At 36.5% G+C, this 20,143-nt stretch overlaps 1 protein-coding gene across 1 annotated transcript in view; it reads right to left on the reverse strand.

The window, feature by feature from the left end:
• Positions 1–20,143, reverse strand: part of DCC (DCC netrin 1 receptor) — a 774,287-nt gene that overhangs the window by 315,080 nt on the left and 439,064 nt on the right. Inside the window, exon 12 of the mRNA XM_032654035.1 lies at positions 18,723–18,772. Coding sequence (XP_032509926.1) covers positions 18,723–18,772 — 50 coding nt within the window. The remainder of the gene's footprint in view (positions 1–18,722; positions 18,773–20,143) is intronic.

Consider the following 20,143-nt stretch of genomic DNA (forward strand, 5'->3'; position numbering starts at 1 on the left):
ACCTCAATGACCTGAATTTCAGGTCAAATGGCCAAGTGACAGACACAAGGCTACACATGTTTATGAAAAATTAGATACTGAAACCCCTTAAGAAAAAACAACTGTGTTTTCTAAATAACACAAAAACTTTGGATCATTTTTAAAAGGCTAGAATAACTCGTAACTAATGAAATAATTTATATTCATTATAAAGATATTATTAAAGGCAATGTGTAATTTTTCTATACTGGGGGCATATTGAATTTTATGTTAAAGACAAAACTGTACATTATAGAAGAAGAAAACCTACAATTTGCTGAAGTACATTCTAAGTTTGGGTTTATTATGAAAGATGGTCACTTTCATTTCAAAGAAAGCACAGAGATGTTTATCACGCATCATAACCACTGAAGATGGATGGACCACTTTCTGGATTAAACAATGATCGTGTAATTTGTGGATATATGTATATATATAAAGAGAGAGAGAGACACACACACACACACATATATACATATATATGTACGTATATCGCCTCTCTCCATCTTACTAATCATTATCATGTAAAGCAGACTAAGAAAACAAAAGAGAAGCAGTAGCAGAAGGGTTATTTGGATCTACCTTTGTGCTCTTTCCCCTGGGATTATGAATATAATGTCAGTCTCATGACCCGATTTGTAAAATGCATGTCTTCATGGTAAAAGACTTGATTTTTCTCGATTCCTTCTTGATTTTTTTTTTACCTCTTCATGTTCATAGCTGCAATATAATTAGTCCAGCTTTTCTTCTTTATTTTGTTTTCCTGAGGTGCCTCAAAGTCCACTAAAGGAAGAGAGGGTGAGGCTAAAAACCTGGCCCTCCCGGCACTCATCCTTGTCTCATGGGATACTAATAAATGTCTAAAAACTAGCTCTCTGGGAGAAAAAGGCTTCGTTTTTAGCATTGGCTGACTTCTGTGATGTAAATACAGCCAACAAGGGCAATTTCAAGCTATCAGTGTGACGTCACTGATAGCAGAGTTGGAAAGAGATGTACAAAGCACACCACTGTACATTACTTCCATCGTGCCAACTGGATGTAAATAACCCCAAAGCATAGATAAGAGTATGATGTAGTAAAGCAATGAGGAGGTGACAGGTTTCAAATTTTACCTTTTTCACCAGAAATTATTTCATCATAAGTTTATATAATTTAATTTTAACAATGATTGTGTTTTAACAATGGGCTCACAAAATTCCTTAAAAACTTAACAGTTCATTTTAGGAACCAGCATAAGCAGACTCCAGCACACCCCTGCCCTCGTCCCCGAAAGACCAGTGAGAGCATCTTTCCTTTTGCATATCTTTGCCGTTGCATACTATACCAAGATGGCACGCAAAATTTTGTTTTTAAAAATGGATCTTGGAAATGGATGGTATTAAAAAGTTTGAAACCACTAATCTAATTAGACATCATTATGCTTATGCTAGAATTTGTAGATCATCCTCATTTATATAATTTGGGCTGCTATCAGAAAACACAAGTTTCCTAGACAGGAGATCGACTGAATCAGAAGTGTGTGTGTTGGAGGGTGAGGGGAAGGGTTTCTGCATTTTAAACAAGTACCTGCCTTGAGGGATTTCAACGCTCCGTAAAGTCTGAGCATTTCAATTCTGGCCTTCAACTTCTCCTTTCTCCAAGCTGATAACCTCCACCTGCTGACTCAGACACATCCGGCTTCAGTTCCAGGACAGTAGGACAGTGAGCAGATTCAGTCCCACCTGTAGCTGAGGTTCAGCTTTCTAGATCTGGCATCTCATACACCCAGAACATCTCTTTGACTACATCAAAGCTAAGGATAATCAGAAAATGCCCCAACAATCACTAACCAATATGCAAGGGGCAAGCATCTGCTCCCTTTATCATTGGTAGAGAAGTCAGTTGAGATTCCTGACTGATAAGCAAAGAGGCCTCTTGTTAAACTAGCGGAGCTGAAGTGCTTAGCTAGTGTCTGTCACGTGGTATATACTCAATGAATATTTATTATTAAACAAATGAATAAATGAAGGTATGAACGAATAAGCACATGAAAGAATTTACCCAAGATTTTGATGGAAATAATCTTGAAATTCTTCATTGCCTTTTCTCTAATAAAACTTCCAAATTAAGAGACCATTTGGAGATTTTTTTAAACTGACAATGTTTCGTTTAAGTACCATGATATTTGATTTCAATTTGATTTGATTAGCACTCAGATGAAACACAAATATGCTTTTTTCTTTCTTTGAAGTACAAAAAAGAAAACTCAACGTGGAAATATTGAAATATACATCTCTGGAGAAATAGATGTTGATACTACTGCCATGGACATATACATATATATATTCTTTGCAACATTTAGACTCATCTATGCATAAAAGATAAAAATCTATGGTCGGCTTCTATTTGTAAAGGATGCATATTGTTTAAAGTCAGTACGAAACATTTCTTCACATATAAATCCTTTTTGAGTGTCTTCAACATTACCCATGTAAAAATAGACAATGATCTAGTTAATAGCTACTGCCTCTCAGCTAAAACATAAAACAGTCTGTCAAATAGATTTCTCTGAAAGATGAGAAATGTTTAAGTAGGAGGAACTTGAGTTACTACACAAAAAAAAAAAAAAAACCCCAAAATTTCTTATCGTTTCTCTCGGAACAGAGTTATTTGTAGGAGACACAAGTAATTTCTCCCAGTTCCATTAAGATTAGATATGTCAAATGATCTCAAGTTAATTTTCTGAAAATACAAAATTGTTCGTCAATACTTTTTAACTTAGCATTACATACTTTTCAATGTATTTGAAACATTCACTTGTATTCAATATGTAGCGTACTTTCTATAAAATGTTCAGGAATCATGAAGATGACGCTCTTAGAAACTATCAATTTCACATAGTTTTCCAGTGGACTGAGTGATATTTTTGACAACTTTAGGAAACTAACGAAGGCTACCATTTTCTATGTGAAAGAGCAACATAATAAATGAAATAAGTAGATTTCAATGTTGAATGTTACTGGGAGTATATATTCCAATTGCATAATGTTAGAGGGTTTTTTAATGAGATTAAACTAAAATGACCTCAGGGGAAAGATACATTAGGTTTATGTCGGTTGCTAAAGCAGCTATACCTTAAAATACTACTCTTATTTAGACCGTTGCACTATTACCTGGCAATATTTGCTCTATATTTATCTAAGTTATGCCCATTTGATTTAGTTTTGCTTATTATTTAAATTTACAATGTTTGCCAATGAAATGTATGCCCAGTGCTCTGATTTGCATTTTCTCTAAATCTAACACACATTTCCGAATTGTTCCAGACCACAGCTGCTGATCAATTACAGGTTTTATTTTACTGCCAACAAACCGTGAGGGCTAAGGTAAAGCTCTTCTCTGTGATCTCAATTTTTCCCTTTCAAACATTCAATAAGAAAATATTCTAGAACTTGGAATTGAGGAAAAACCAGAATTACATTTGGAAATGCCATAAGTTTTTAAGATTGCTTAATAAAATTTGTTGAGGTGTCAGGTTTGTTCACTTAACAAACTGCAGCTCCTCTGAAGTGTTTTTTAGGCTCATCAGAGAGAAATACATCGTTGTGAGATACAGAAGCTTAACTGTAGATTCCCTCCAGGAAAAACTGGGAAGTCAAGGAAATGTGTTTTTCTTTTTAAAATCCCCTTCTTAGCTCTGCTTTCTCAGCATTTACACCCAATCTCTTCCTATGCGTTCCACAGAGTTCCATTGGATGGTTGAATCCATCTCCTAGCTGCTGATCTAGAACTTACCTTCTGCCTGGGAACTATTTCCACTGAGAACTTGAAACACTTGAAGACAAAGCTTATTTTGAATTCTGCTTTGTACCCTTTACCTCATAAGACCCTATAATTTGGAGACAATGTGGCCAAATGGCCAAATGACCAACAACCCTAACCTAGGTTCGAATCCCAGTGCTGCCACTTCTTCTCTGTGGGGCAGTGGGGCCCATTACCTGGTCTCTCTAAGCATCAGTGGTCTCCTTGGTAAAATGAGGGTAATTATACAAATGACCTTATCACTTTTTCATTATGCAACATGCCCCCACCCCAACCATGCCCTCCTTTTTTTCATTAGTTTAGATTCCGTGGGTCTTCTTTTTAATCACTCCCTTGTCAAACCTGATAACTCCACCCCTTCTCCTTTGGCAAACTCTGAACAGAATAAAAGAAAACCTTCTCCCTACCCCAGGCCAGCAACCAAGCAACCAGCCATGGAAAGAAAAACAAACACAATTGTGTTGGCCAGTTTCACTTTAAATTCATGACATCAAATCTCAAATGGTCACTCCACACCGCTGACATACATTATGATCTCTTTCTATAATCTGGAATAACTATTGTTCATCTATCCCCCTCTTTTCAAACCCTCAATACTTCATTCTCCAAGCCATTACACTCTGGTGATGATCTTTTCTCACACTTCTCATCTTCCCAGCTCCAAACTGACTGACACATCTGCATCCACACCCACTCCCTCCATCTTTGCTCATCTTACCAAGATTGAAGTATCCTCTGCTGTTTTGCCTACTCAAAGGCTTGCACTATTGCAAGTTTCTATTCTCTCTTCTGCATCATGAACCACTCCCTTTGTACTGCATTATTCCTAAAAGTTGCAGTATCACTCATGTTCAAAAACAAACAATGAACAAACAGTAAAACATCCCTCAAGCCTACCACCTCCTAAAGTTTTACTATCCATTTCTTTGCTTCAATTCAGAGCAAAATTTCTCAAAAACATCATCTACAGTCAGTCTACGCAATCCCCCAACTTCCCCTCCATCATCACGCTCCCTCCCATGGCGGTCACTTTGCTGCTGTTATTCTACTATATCTTTCATCAGCACGTGACATAGTTAACAGCATCCACTCTACCCCCTTGACCTCTGTAAACACTAAACCTGTTTTTTCCTACCACTCTTGTTCCTTCTCATCTCTCCAAACTCTAAATGTGTAGTGTTCCCAAGATCTATATTTTTTCCAACTATCATCTCTCCCTTCATGTCATCAACATGACAGTGACTCCTAAATATCTATCTCTTGGCCAGTCATCAGACCTCTAGTCTTATATACCAACTTGTCTACATGACTGACATCCCTAATCATATGTCTAATAGTTATCTCAAATTCAACACGTCCAAAAACTAATTGATCATTCTCTCTAAACATTTTTTTCTCCAATCATCCTTATCTCATTAAACAACTCCACAATTCACTCATTTTTCTGTAGCAAAAATCTAGTCTCTGTCCTTGATTCTTCTCTTTCCCTTGTGTGTGTGTGTCTGTGTGTCTGTGTGTGTGTGTGTTTAATGCAATCCACTAGCCAATCTTCTTGGCTCCAGATACAACACATATGATTTTTTCCACTTCTCTCTTCATCTGCTCTAATGACTCCCAGGTTTCAACTACAACCATCTTATATAGATCACTCAACTGTATCCTCACTGGTCTCCTGGCTTCCACTCTGCCCTATCCCCAATAATTTTCCTCACAGCAGCCAATTTGATCTTTTAAAAAGTTGAATGAAATTATTCCCCTTTCAAAACCCTTTTCATTGTCCACAAAATGAATCCCAGTGTTTACCATGCCCTATAAAGCCCCTATGATCTAGCTCTGACCCAGGGATCTATAATCCACTCATACTGCTATTATTTCAAGTTCACAATCATGCACACATGGGTCCCTCCTCAAGGTTTTTGCACTAGTTGTTAGCTTTACTTGGGATGACTTATTTTAAGTGTGACAAAAGTGGCCCTTTTTCATATTCTTGTCTCAGCTCATGTCACCTTCTTAAAAGGCCCTGCCCTGACAATCTGATTTAAATTAGCTCCCTCTGTATCATATCCCTGTGCTTAACTTAGAAGGACATTTGATTGCCTTCATTGTAGCTTTTCCAGCAATAAACTCAGTAATCACTGGTTTAACAAATAATACTTATAGTGTCGTTATAAGGAGTAAATAGGGCTTTCATTACTTAGCACACTGCCAGCCACAAAACACCTGCTGAAAAAGTTACTGTCATTATTATTGTTGTTATAGTTATAATTAGGTGCTCCTTAAATATGTGTCAAGAATGTTAATGACAATGATTCATGCTAATATCTTACATCTTTCAGATGAAAGATTTGTTTTTCAACAGTTGTCTTGTAAGATAAATAACATTTTAAGCTAAACTAGTGAATTAAATGAATATTTCAACATCTCTTAAATCAAATCACATAGTTAGCAACTGCTTTTACCTACTGGTAGGACTGAATCTCTTCATGTCCTCTAACTAATCAACCATTCCAACTATAAGGGCAACTTCCACGAACTAAATTAAAATCAGAGACCTTATCACTAGACCTAGGTTCATTTAATTTAAGCCCATTATTAAACCTACCACTTTTCAAAAATGTATGGCTTGAGCTTTGCCTTCAGAGCCAACCAGAATTGGATCCATCGGAAATCTGTGTGATGAAGTACATATTACAAGGTGATATTAAAGTAGGACTAGAACTCCAAAGAGAATGGTAGTCTATCACATAATTTAGACTCTTTCTCATAGCCTTTGTGCAGGTATACTAAGTGGCAGTGATTAGAATACATTTGGAAAGAGCAAAATATAATAACCTCAAAACACACAATAGCAAAAAATGATGTACTTAAGTATTTGAAGTATGAAGATGAGAACTTCTAGAAAATGTTTTTCTACCCTGTTTACATTATAAAGTTTCATATAGACATGGAGATTTAATCATGTCTCTAACTTATTTGAATCATGTAATAGACACCTTCGCTGGTTCTTAATTCCCTATTCTTTAGTTACGTACATAGGCACTTTATAAAGACTGTTCCTAGATTTACTTCTAGCTCTTCATAAATTTTTCTTCTTTCACTAACTCAATTTATATTTTTACTTCAAATTAATTCAGGTAACAATGTAGGGGATGCGGTTACTCAATTTATGGAGTATGTTGTTCTGGTTTGGAATGTATATTGTGATGCTAAAGTAAGAGACTGAAAAAGTTTTAAAGATAGTATTTACTACAAAATGCTTTTGTAGAAAGAAATCATTTGGGAAAAGCAGAACTAGACAAATGCTTTTCACAGTCTTTTGTATCTTCAATAGGGGATTTATTTTTCTCACACTTTAAAAAATATCATTGCTTGGAAAAGTACCATGAGATAAGTATCTAAGAAAATGAGTGATGGTATGATATAAAGATATGCTGAGAATTTCCAGAGTATTCTCTTCAACTTATTTGCAGAATGTATTTAAATGGCATGATAAATTTATCTTATTTAAAAATTGGTTATCCAAATTTTTTTACTGTCTTAATATCCTTCTCATTCAGAGTTTATCCATTTATTGTGTTTTCACTAAAAAAGATGAAAACTGCTGACTTACTGGAACTTCAAAAATAAATCAAAGGATCAATTTAACTACTGGCTAGGAGCTCTGATCTAAATTATAATGGGATATAAAACTCATGCTGGTGACCAAAATTATGTTTCCCAAAGTTACTCCAGAATAATCTCATGCATATATTTCTGGTTCTTTATTGTTAACTACGACAGATGGCTTATCAGTAGATTAAAAAAACAAAATAGTACATCAGTGTGGGACTTTGGAACAGAAGTATTCTGAAAGCAGTATCAATAATGGGAAGGGAGGAGTTTCTTCCCAGCCAGTTAAAGCATCTTCCTATATTCTTAACCACTACAGTTCATTAAATCCTTCGTTTCCCTGTGAAAGGGAAGACCTAATGTTTTAAAAGTGTTTTATTTCTCTATTAAGATAAATTGAAAAGGCAATAATAAATTTTTCCGTGAAATGGTGTCCTCACTCTTTTATAAAATATGTCAGGAGGGCTTCCCTGGTGGCGCAGTGGTTGAGAGTCCGCCTGCCGATGCAGGGGACACAGGTTCATGCCCCGGTCCGGGAAGATCCCACATGCCGCGGAGCGGCTGGGCCCGTGAGCCATGGCCGCTGAGCCTGTGCGTCCGGAGCCTGTGCTCCGCAACGGGAGAGGCCACAACAGTGAGAGGCCCGCGTACAGCAAAAAAAAAAAAAAAAAAAAAAAATATGTCAGGAAACAGAAAGTATAATGATCATTGCCAGGGCCTGGAGGAAGGGGAGGAATGGAGTATTATTATACAATGGGTACAATGAAGATGAGAAGATGAAAAGAGTTCTGAAAATGAATGGTGATGGTTGGACAACAATGTGAATGTACCTATGCCTATAAACTGTACATTTAAAAATGGTTAAAATGGTAAATTTTATGTTATGTATGTTTTATCCCAATTAAAAAAATGTATTTTTTAAAAAAGTAAGTAGGATAGCAGCTATCTGAAGATGGGTTCTATCCAAATTACAGACACAGTTTTATTTTTGAGGGAGTCTCATGAATTATTACATGTTGTCTTACTTTAATACAATTTAAAACATATCTAGTCTAGCCTACAAATTCTAGACAAAAAAAAGAAAGATTAGACTATAAGTATTATCAGGAAACATTCCTTTCCTTATAATTATGCTCCTACCTTCTCACCCTTCCCAAAACACTTTCATTCATTGTTTCCTGGACATTATCTATGCTCAAAGAACAGTTATATAATGAATCAATCACAGAATCAATAACTTAAAAAAAAAAAACAATACAAGAGATCTGTACCTACTTGAATTGAATTCAAGACACTATATTCGAGCAGAAATTTTCTGTGTATTAGCTAGCTCAGGGTCTCTTCCCTCCGCCATCAGGGAACTGCCCCGGAGCCCGAGGGGAGGGCGGCCTCACTGAGGGTGCCAGCTCTGGAGGGGTCCCACCAGCCAAAGCCACAACAGTCCTTGGGACGGCGGGCCAGTTGTTTCAACAACTAACTTAAAGACAAAACGGAAAAACAAGGAGCTTTGTGCCTGAGATCATGTTCATGTGAAACCAGGGGTGGCCACCTTGTGCCAGAGTGAGTACAGAGGAGGAGCTTCAAGATGGCAGAAGAGTAAGACGTGGAGATCACCTTCCTTCCCATAAACACATCAGAAATACATCTACATGTGGAACAACTCATACAGAAAACCTACTGAATGCAGGCAGAAGACCTCAGACCTCCCAAAAGGCTCTTGGTGCTCCAGCCAAGCATCAGGGCTATGCCTTTGAGGTGGGAGAGCCAAGTTCAGGACACTGGTCCTCCAAAGACCTCCCAGATCCATGTAACATCAAATGGAGAAAATCTCCCAGGGATCTCCATTTCAATGCCAAGACCCAGCTCCACTCAATGACCCACAAGCTACAGTGCTGGACATTCTGTGCCAAACAACTAGATAGGAACACAACCCCACCCACTAGCAGAGAGGATGCCTAAAATCATAATAAGGTCACAGACACCCAAAAACACACCAGCAGACATGAACCTGCCCAACAGAAAGACAAGATCCAGCCTCATCCACCAGAACAGAGACACTACTCCTCTCCACCACAAAGCCTACACAACCAACTGAGCCAACCTTAGCCACTGGGGGCGGACACCAAAAACAACGGGAACTATGAACCTGCAGCCTGCGAAAAGGATACCCCAAACACAATAAGTTAACAAAATGAGAAGACAAAGAAACACACAGCAGATGAAGGAGCAAGGTAAAAACCCACCAGACCTAACAAATGAACAGGAAATAGGCAGTTTACTTGAAAAAGAATTCAGAATATTGACAGTAAAGATGATCCAAAATCTTGGAAATACAATGGAGAAAATACAAGAAATGTTTAACAAGGACCTAGAAGAACTAAAGACCAAACAAACAGTGATGAACAACACAATAAATGAAATTAAAAATTCTCTAGAAGGGATCAATAGCAGAATAACTGAGGCAGAAGAACAGATAAGTGACCTGGAAGATAAAACAGTGGACATAATTACTGCAGAGCAAAATAAAGAAAAAAGAATGAAAAGAACTGAGGACAGTCTCAGAGACCTCTGGGATATTAAACACACCAACATTAGAATTATAGGGGTCCCAGAAGAAGAAGAGGAAAAGAAAGGGACTGAAAAAATATTTGAAGAGATTATAGATGAAAACTTCCCTAATATGGGAAAGGAAATAGTTAATCAAGTCAAGGGAGCACAGGGAATCCCATATAGGATAAATCCAAGGAGAAGCACATGAAGACACATAATAATCAAACTATCAAAAATTAAATACAAAGAAAAAATATTAAAAGCAGCAAGGAAAAAACAACAACTAACATACAACGGAATCCCCATAAGGTTAACAGCTGATCTTTCAGCAGCAACTCTGCAACCCAGAAGGGAGTGGCAGGACATATTTAAAGTGATGCAAGTGAAAAACCTACAACCAAGATTTCTCTACCCAGCAAGGATCTCATTCAGATTTGATGGAGAAATTAGAACCTTTACAGACAAGCAAAAGCTAAGAGAATTCAGCACAACCAAACCAGCTTTACAACAAATGCTAAGGGAACTTCTCTAGGCAGGAAACACAAGAGAAGGAAGAGACCTACAATAACAAACCCAAAACAATTAAGAAAATAGTAATAGGAACATACATACTGATAATTACCTTAAATGTAAATGGATTAAATGCTCCAACCAAAAGACACAGACTGGCTGAATGGATACAAAAACAAGACTCATATATATGCTGTCTACAAGAGACCAACTTCAGACCTAGGGACGCATACAGACTGAAAGTGAGGGGATGGAAAAAGATATTCCGTGCAAATGGAAATCAAAAGAAAGCTGGAGTAGCAATTCTCGTATCAGGCAAAATAGACGTTAAAACAAAGACTATTACAAGAGACAAAGAAGGACACTACATAAAGATCAAGGGATCAATCCAAGAAGAAGTTATAACAATTGTAAATGTTTATGTACCCAACATAGGAGCACCTCAATACATAAGGCAAATACTAACAGCCATAAAAGAGGAACTCTACAGTAACACAATCATACCAGGGGACTTTAACACCCCACTTTAACCAATGGACAGATCATCCAAAATGAAAATAAATAAGGAAACACAAGCTTTAAATGATACATTAAACGAGATGGACCTAATAGATATTTATAGGACATTCCGTCCAAAAACAGCAGAATACACTTTGTTCTCAAGTGCTCACGGAAGATTCTCCAGGATAGATCATACCTTGGGTCACAAATCAAGCCTTGGTAAATTTTAGAAAACTGAAATCGTATCAAGTATCTTTTCGGACCACAATGCTATGAGACTAGATAACAATTACAGGAAAAAAATCTGTAAAAAATGCAAACACATGGAGTTAGCTAAACAATACACTACTTAATAACCAAGAGATCACCGAAGAAATCAAAGAAGATATAAAAAAAATACCTAGAAACAAATGAAAATGAAAACACAATGACCCAAAACCTATGGGATGCAGCAAAAGCAGTTCTAACAGGGAAGTTTATAGGAATACAATCCTACATTAAGAAACAAGAAACATCTCAAATAAACAACCTAACCTTACACCTAAATCAATTAGAGAAAGAAAAACAAAAAAATCCCCAAAGTTAGCAGAAGGAAAGAAGTCATAAAGGTCAGATCAGAAATAAATGAAAAAGAAATGAAGGAAACGACAGCAAAGATCAATAAAAGTAAAAGCTGGTTCTTTGAGAAGACAAATAAAATTGATAAAACATTAGCCAGACTCACCAAGAAAAAATGGGAGAAGACTCAAATCAATAGAATTAGAAATGAAAAAGGAAAAGTAACAACTGACACTGCAGAAATACAAAGGATCATGAGAGATTACTACAAGCAACTAAATGCCAATAAAATGGACAACCTGGAAGAAATGGACAAATTCTTAGAAATGCACAACCTTCTGAGACTGAACCAGGAAGAAATAGAAAATGTGAACAGACCAATCACAAGTAATGAAATTGAAACTGTGATTTAAAATCTTCCAACAAAGAAAAGCCCAGGAATAGATGGCTTCACAGGCAAATTCTATCAAACATTTAGAGAAGAGCTAACACCTATCCTTCACAAACTCTTCTAAAATATAGCAGAGGGAGGAACACTCAAACTCCTTCTAGGAGGCCACCATCACCCTGATACGAAAACCAGACAAACATGTCACAAAAAAAGACAAGTACAGACCAATATCACTGATGAACACAGATGCAAAAATCCTCAACAAAATACTAGCAAACAGAATCCAACAGCACATTAAAAGGATCATACACCATGATCCAGTGGGGTTTATCCCAGGAATGCAAGGATTCTTCAATATACGCAAATGAATCAATGTGATACACCATATTAACAAACTGAAGGAGAAAAAGCACATGATCATCTCACTAGATGCAGAGAAAACTTTCGACAAAATTCAACACCCATTTATGAAAAAACGCCCTCCAGAAAGTAGGCATAGAGGGAACTTACCTCAAAATAATAAAGGCCATATATGACAAACCCACAGCCAACATCGTCCTCTATGGTGAAAAACTGAAACCATTTCCACTAAGATCAGGAACAAGACAAGGTTGCCCACTCTCACCACCCTTATTCAACACAGTTTTGGAAGTTTTAGCCACAGCAATCAGAGCAGAAAAAGAAATAAAAGGAATCCAAATTGGAAAAGAAGAAGTAAAGCTGTCACTGTTTTCAGATGACATGATACTCTACATAGAGAATCCTAAAGATGCTACCAGAAAACTACTAGACCTAATAAATGAATTCGGTAAAGTTGCAGGATACAACATTAGTGCACAGAAATCTCTTGCTTTCCTATACACTAATTATGGAAAATCTGCAAGTGAAATTAAGAAAACACTCCCATTTACCATTGCAACAAAAAGAATAAAATACCTAGGAATAAACCTACCTAAGGAGACGAAAGACCTGCATGCAGAAAATTATAAGACTCTGATGAAATAAATTAAAGATGATACAAATAGATGGAGAGATATATCATGTTCTTGGATTGGAAGAATCAACATTGTGTAAATGACTATAGTACCCAAAGTAATCTACAGATTTAATGCAATCCCTATCAAACTATCACTGGCATTTTGCACAGAACTAGAACAAAAAAATTCACAATTTGTATGCAAACACAAAAGACCCCGAATACCCAAAGCAATCCTGAGAAAGAAAAACAGAGCTGGAGGAATCAGGCTCCCGGACTTCAGCCTATACTACAAAGCTACAGTAATCAAGACAGTATGGTACTGGCATGAAAACAGAAATATAGATCAATGGAATAGGAAAGAAAGCCCAGAGATAAAACCCATGCACATATGGTCACTTTATTTTTGATAAATGAGGCAAGAATATACAATGGAGAAAAGACAGCCTCTTCAATAAGTGGTGCTGGGAAAACTGGACAGCTACATGTAAAAGAATGAAATTAGAACACTCCCTAACACCATACACAAAAATAAACTCAAAATGGATTGAAAACCTAAATGTAAGGCCAGAAACTATCAAACTCTTAGAGGAAAACATAGGCAGAACACTCTGTGACATAAATCACAGCAAGATCCTTTTTGACCCATCTCCTAGAGAAACAGAAATAAAAACAAAAATAAACAAATGGGACCTAATGAAACTTCAAAGCTTTTGCACAGCAAAGGAAACCATAAACAAGACCAAAAGACAACCCTCAGAATGGGAGAAAATATTTGCAAATGAAGCAACTGACAAAGGATTAATCTCCAAAATATAAAAGCAGCACATGCAGCTCAATATCAAAAAAAAAAAAAACCCAATCCAAAAATGGACAGAAGATCTAACTAGACATTTCTCCAAAGAAGATATACAGATTGCCAACAAACGCGTGAAAGGGTGCTCAACATCACTAATCATTAGAGAAATGCAAATCAAAAGTACAGTGCAATATCATCTCACACCTGTCAGGATGGCCATAATGAAAAAATCTAGAAAAAATAAATGCTGGAGAGGGTGTGGAAAAAAGGGAACCCTCATACACTGTTGGTAGGAATGTAAATTGATACAGCCACTATGGAGAACAGTGTGGAGGTTCCTTAAAAAACTAAAAATAGAACTACCATATGACCCAGCAATCCCACTACTGGGCATATACCCTGAGAAAGCCATCATTCAAAAAGTGTCATGTACCACAATGTGCATTGCAGCTCTATTTACAATAGCCAGGACATGGAAGCAACCTAAGTGTCCGTCAACAGATGAATGGCTCAAGAAGATGTGGCACATATATACAATGGAATATTACTCAGCCATAAAAAGAAACAGAACTGAGTTATTTGTAGTGAGGTGGATGGACTAGAGTCTGTCATAGAAAGTGAAGTAAGTCAGAAAGAGAAAAACAAATACCGTATGCTAACATATATGGAATCTCAAAAAAAAAAAAATGGTCATGAAGAACCTACGGCAAGATGGTAATGAAGATGCAGACCTACTAGAGAATGGACTTGAGGACACTAGAAGGAGGAAGGGTAAGCTGGGATGAAGTGAGAGAGTGGCATGGACATATATACACTACCAAATGTAAAATAGATAGCTAGTGGGAAGCAGTCACATAGCATAGGGAGATCAGCTTGGTGCTTTGTGACCAGCTAGAGAGGTGGGATAGGGAGGGTGGGAGGGAGGGAGATGCAAGAGGGAAGAGATATGGGGATATATGTATAACTGATTCACTTTGTTATAAAGCAGAAACTAACACCACTGTAAAGCAATTATACTCCAATAATAATGTTAAAAAAAATGTTCTGTGTATTATGACTGAGTACAAATAACTGTGTGAAGTTTGTGAGTGTAAATATTATTGTAAATGCCAGTTTCTAATTTATCTTTACATGGAATCAATCATCTAAGTTCTCCTATGTCTCCTCCTTCTCTACATTAAATTTGAGAAATCTACCACATTTGTAAGCGGAGGACTCAGAGCTCCAGTTCCAAGTAACTCAGTGGCCAAAGTGTATTTTACGAAGGATTTAGGATGATTCAGAGAGAAACGAACAAACAAAAAAATATTTTTCATGAGCTATCTAAGGCCTTTATACAACACAAAAGAAGGAGATTAACATTTATAAGAATCATGGTGTGACAGTAGAAGTGGTTCCAGAACACCTACACGAACTGTGCAGTTTCAGAGAGGTGAGGTTGCCATACAGCAGGAAACAGTGTTAATGTAAGTGCTCTCTGCACAGCCAAGAGAAGACAACCCCAATTACAGAATAAAGAAAAAACAAGGCATGCCCCCACAAAAAAAACAGAAGACCTGCAAATTAACATCATAATTCAACTGGCTCTTTGTTTTTACTTCTTCCAGTTTCTCCTCTTCTCCTTATTTTGACAATTTTGCTCACAGTGGCTACCAAGTGAATAAACCAGGTGGGAATCAAATGCAAAAGCCTCACTCAGCTATCTGCTTGGCTGTCCCTTTTTTTTTTTTTCGCGGTACGTGGGCCTCTCACTCTTGTGGCCTCTCCCGTTGCGGAGCACAGGCTCCGGATGCGCAGGCTCAGCGGCCATGGCTCACGGGCCCAGCCGCTCCGCGACATGTGGGATCTTCGCGGACCGGGGCATGAACCCGTGTCCCCTGCATCGGCAGGCGGACTCAACCACTGCGCCACCAGGGAAGCCCTGTCACTTCTGTTGATAAGAGAATTATCACTAGCCCAATGACAGAAGACACAGACCTCAGTCAAAATCCTTCTTGTATATGTATGTATATGTATAACTGATTCACTTTGCTGTACAGCAGAAACTAACACAACATTGTAAATCAACTATACTCCAATAAAAAAATTAATTAAAAAAAGAAATAAATTATTTCTTTAACCGTCAAAGCTTAACTGAAAAAAAAAAAATCCTTTTTTTTTTTTCAGGGCCTTTTTCAGAGGCCCACGTACCGCAAAAAAAATATCTATATACATCTATAGATATATATATAAATGATAATTTTATATCTTGTATTCACTTCTCGGTTCTATGGACAGAAATCCTAGCCATCTGTGTGCAAACGCCAAGAAATTTTCTCATTGTCTGTCAATAAAATGGTCAATTATGTTCCATAATTACAGATATGATATAGAATAAGAACTTAAAATATGACTGCTCCTTCTATATTAAGTAAAAATTCCAAGTAAATGAATAACATTAAAGTCATAATTCTATTAGTGTAAAAGAATACAACACTATTCAACTACAATGTTTCTTTCTTTACAAATTTTTTCCTTAAAATGGTAATCATCTGGGGCAAATATTAGTATATTTGAGAGCTTTTGTTTCAAACGAGACAAATATAAAAATATCATATTATTGTTTTTCTCTGCATCAACATATTTGGAATGATAAAACAGTGCTTTGATCATCCAGTTCCTTTCCTCTTGGTAACAATCCAAGAAAAATAATTTATAATGCCTGAAAAGCTAGGAAAGAAGATAAAAGAGGGAGGGAGAGGAGAGCAAGAAGCTTTCTAGTGCTTGGGCCGGCTGTATTCATTCTGAAAAGCTAATGAACAAGTTAAATTTTCTGGTAGTGCAACATTACACAGATAATTTCAGGAAGATAGAAGCAGGGGTGTTAATATTTGGTTGCTGCAAACACTGCAGATTTTAGAAGAGCATGGCCTGTGATATTTGATTATGTGTATGTGTGTGTGTGTGTGTGTGTGTGTGTGTGTGTGTGTGTGTGTGTGTGTGTGTGTATATATATATATATATATCAGTTGAAAAAGTCAATTTTGCAATCCAGGAATTCCCTCCTATAGGAGGGTAATAAATTCATATTCAAAGACAGTCAGCAACCAGGGTCATTCAATAATGCCTTATTCACATTCCAGAAGAAAACATTCATCCTTTGCTAAAGTAGGCTTTTTATGGGATACGAGCATACACACACAAAATAGCTTATATCAATTTCTATGTTCCGTCCTGAAGGAAAGATGTAAATCGGGTGAAACTCTAATAAAAATGAGTCATTAAAACAAGAGAAACTACAATATGGTCTTCCAGTTTCATTCATTAGCAACCTACAATAATTATAAGAATCTACTTGACTTTGGTTTGGCAATCTGTTAACTAGAATAGCACATCTGTAAAATATTTAATGTTGTAAATAATAATGTCATTTTTAGGGTGATGTCTATTTCTCATTATTTTCCTTTAGCTCATTTTTCTTCCCTTAGTTCATTTATTTTTCTCCCTTCTAAGTTTAAATTTGTTTCATTCATTCTTATCCAATTAGTGCCTAAAACTGTAAGAGGATAACCATTTTAGAGACATTTCACTAGCTCCAAAAGGTAAACTCATTGGACAGAGGTAAATCTGATCAAAATCACAAAATATGGCTTCGTCAGAGACTTTTGCAAAATATGGCAAGAAACTGTACATTGAGTGAAGTGATAGCTACTGATGCTAAGTTAGATCCTTTGCATATGCTATATTACTACTTCCTCATGACAAATCAATAAGGGAGGGATTAACATGCACACTGTATGAATACAGAGAAACTGAAGTTTACTGAGGTTCGAAACTTTTCTGACATCGTATACAGTTACTAGAAGAGGAAGCTAGGATTAAAAATCAAAGTATGACTTTCTCTAAGACACATATGATTTTCCTGTCGTCTTCTAGAGCTTGGAGACCGGTTAGGCTAATCTCCTCACTGAGACCCAGGGAGAGTGAAATTATTCCGCTAAGCACACACAACCAGATGATGACAGAGGCAAGCCAGGCCAATCTTACTTTTGCTTTCCTCTACTGTGTGGTTTTCGCTTCTTTCCAATGCTGAGTGAGACACACTTGAAAAAGGAGATATTTCTAGAAAACTGATTCTGGCATTAACTCCTTATCTTCAGCTACACCCAGCCTAATTTAAACCCTTTTGAAAGTTGTATCAACTTTTCAGGCCAGTAAAACATTAATCACTGATTAATACTGCTTCATACAGATAATCTTATCAGACCTCAAGAACAGCCTTCCATGTCTATATTTATAAGAGAAGAAGAGGAATGAGGATGAAATATTCAATTCAAATTAAATCTACCAGGAAACAAAGTCTCTCTTTATCACACCTCTTGTAATTACTTTTTTCATTCCTACATTCAATTGTTCCATCTAGCACATTATGTCCTATACAGTAAGTCCCCCACATACAAACGAGTTCCATTCTGAGAGCGCATTCAAACGTCCAATTTGTTCGTAAGTCCAACAAAGTTAGCCTAGGTACCCAACGAACACAATCGGCTACATAGTACTATACTGTAATAGGTTTATAATACTTTTCAGACAAATAATACATAAAAAAACAAACACAAAAAATAAAGAACACATTTTTAATCTTACAGTACAGTACCCTGAAAAGTACAGTAGTAGAGTACAATAGCTGGCACACAGAGGCATGTTCGCATCTTTGAAAGTTCGCAACTTGAATGTTCGTTATGTGGGGGACTTACTGTACTGATAAGTATAGGTAAATAGACAACTTTGTTACCTGATGGAATAGCCTTTAATCATGATAACATTTATAAAATCAAGTGTACTAGAAGCAAACAACTCCTTCATTTAATCCATTCAAGTGTGGTGGAAGATGTGGGATTAATGCCACTCACTGTGTTGTTCTGGAACATTTCCTCACATGGAAGCCACCATCCACCCCAAGCAGTGGATGGGTGATTGAAAGTTACACATGTATTGGTGACGAAGTAGTAAACATTTCCACAACTCACCCTTGAATTAACTACTTCCAGGGAGACATTCTGAGGCGGGGCACTTGGCACTAGAAGAAATAAAACAAGGTGAGATCGTTACTGCCAAAGTCACGAAAGAGAAACTCCAACCCTCTGTGAAAAGAGAAAGCATGTCTTTTTCACTGTTCATAAGAATAATTAGGTAGGTAATTCCAGGTGGCACTTCAAAATTTTCCTGGAGAGATGAAAAATGACTGCATTTGTTTTTCTCACTTAGTGGCCCAGTTATCCATCTAGGGAGCCCCCAAAACTCTTAGGCAAAAAGCACCTGCCATGATACTAAATACTGCCGTTTAATTACAGCTTTCTGGTGATAACCTTCCCAGAGGAACCAATAAAAACACACGAGAGATTTCCTAGAGTGGTTTAAGGGCTTAAGATATTGTGCATTTCAGGACCTCCACGGTTTTATGATGAAATATGTCATTCTAACGGTCACTCTCGTTGCTTAATCCTTTTAAATGCAACCTTTATTATCCCTTAAAAAGTGAAAAGAAGAAATACATCCCTTTTCTTTTTCTCACACTTTGTAATTAAATCTCTGTGTCATAGAGGCAAGCAGGTTACCAGAGAGCATTTGGTGAGCCAATTCTATTAACAAAGGAGCAATTTATTTTTCTTCGTGGGTTTTCTAGGTATTTTCCTTCTCTTACTTGCATTTTGATTGTTCCAATCCTTCATGGAAGGAGGAAGAACATATACAGCTTTCTTTATAATACTTCTAATGGATATTTACTATATCAAAAAGTGAATATTCTATCAAGTTAGTAATTCAATGATAGCCATTCACTGAATGACTGTAATATCTCAAGTACTATTCTAGATGTCTTGGATGAATCATATAAATAAATAAATAAATAAATAAATAATTCTGTCCCACAACAGTAATATAAGTAGCATTCAGTAAATGCTTAATATATATAAATCAGAGTATTCCTTATCTTTTTTCATGACAAATTGATAAATTTAATAGAGGAGAAAGGCTTTCAGCATCTTCAAAAATTTAAGGGCCATTTTTGTTATGTTCCTCTTTTTTAATTTGAACTTGGACAATAATCTATGTTTTCCTAGGGTGCTTATATTTACCCTGAATTTATTTATCTCCTACTCTGATTTTGCCTTCTCAGAAGTAATCACTATGAGGGCATGATATATGCCTGATTAATCTTTAAATCCTCCAAACTGACATTCAATTAATATTTACTGACTCAATAATTAAATGAACAAATGGATACTTACTTAAATATTAGCTCCTGGACCTTTCTGGACATGATAGGAATTATAATCACTCATTTTGTTTGACTTTGATGAATAAGTGATAAACATGATAGGAATTATAGTCACTTATTTTGTTAGTACTTGATAAAGGTTATTAGCAATGTAACTTGTGGTAAAATGTT

The sequence above is a fragment of the Phocoena sinus genome, chromosome 14 (assembly GCF_008692025.1).
Source record: "Phocoena sinus isolate mPhoSin1 chromosome 14, mPhoSin1.pri, whole genome shotgun sequence".
Taxonomy (NCBI): Eukaryota; Metazoa; Chordata; class Mammalia; order Artiodactyla; family Phocoenidae; genus Phocoena; species Phocoena sinus.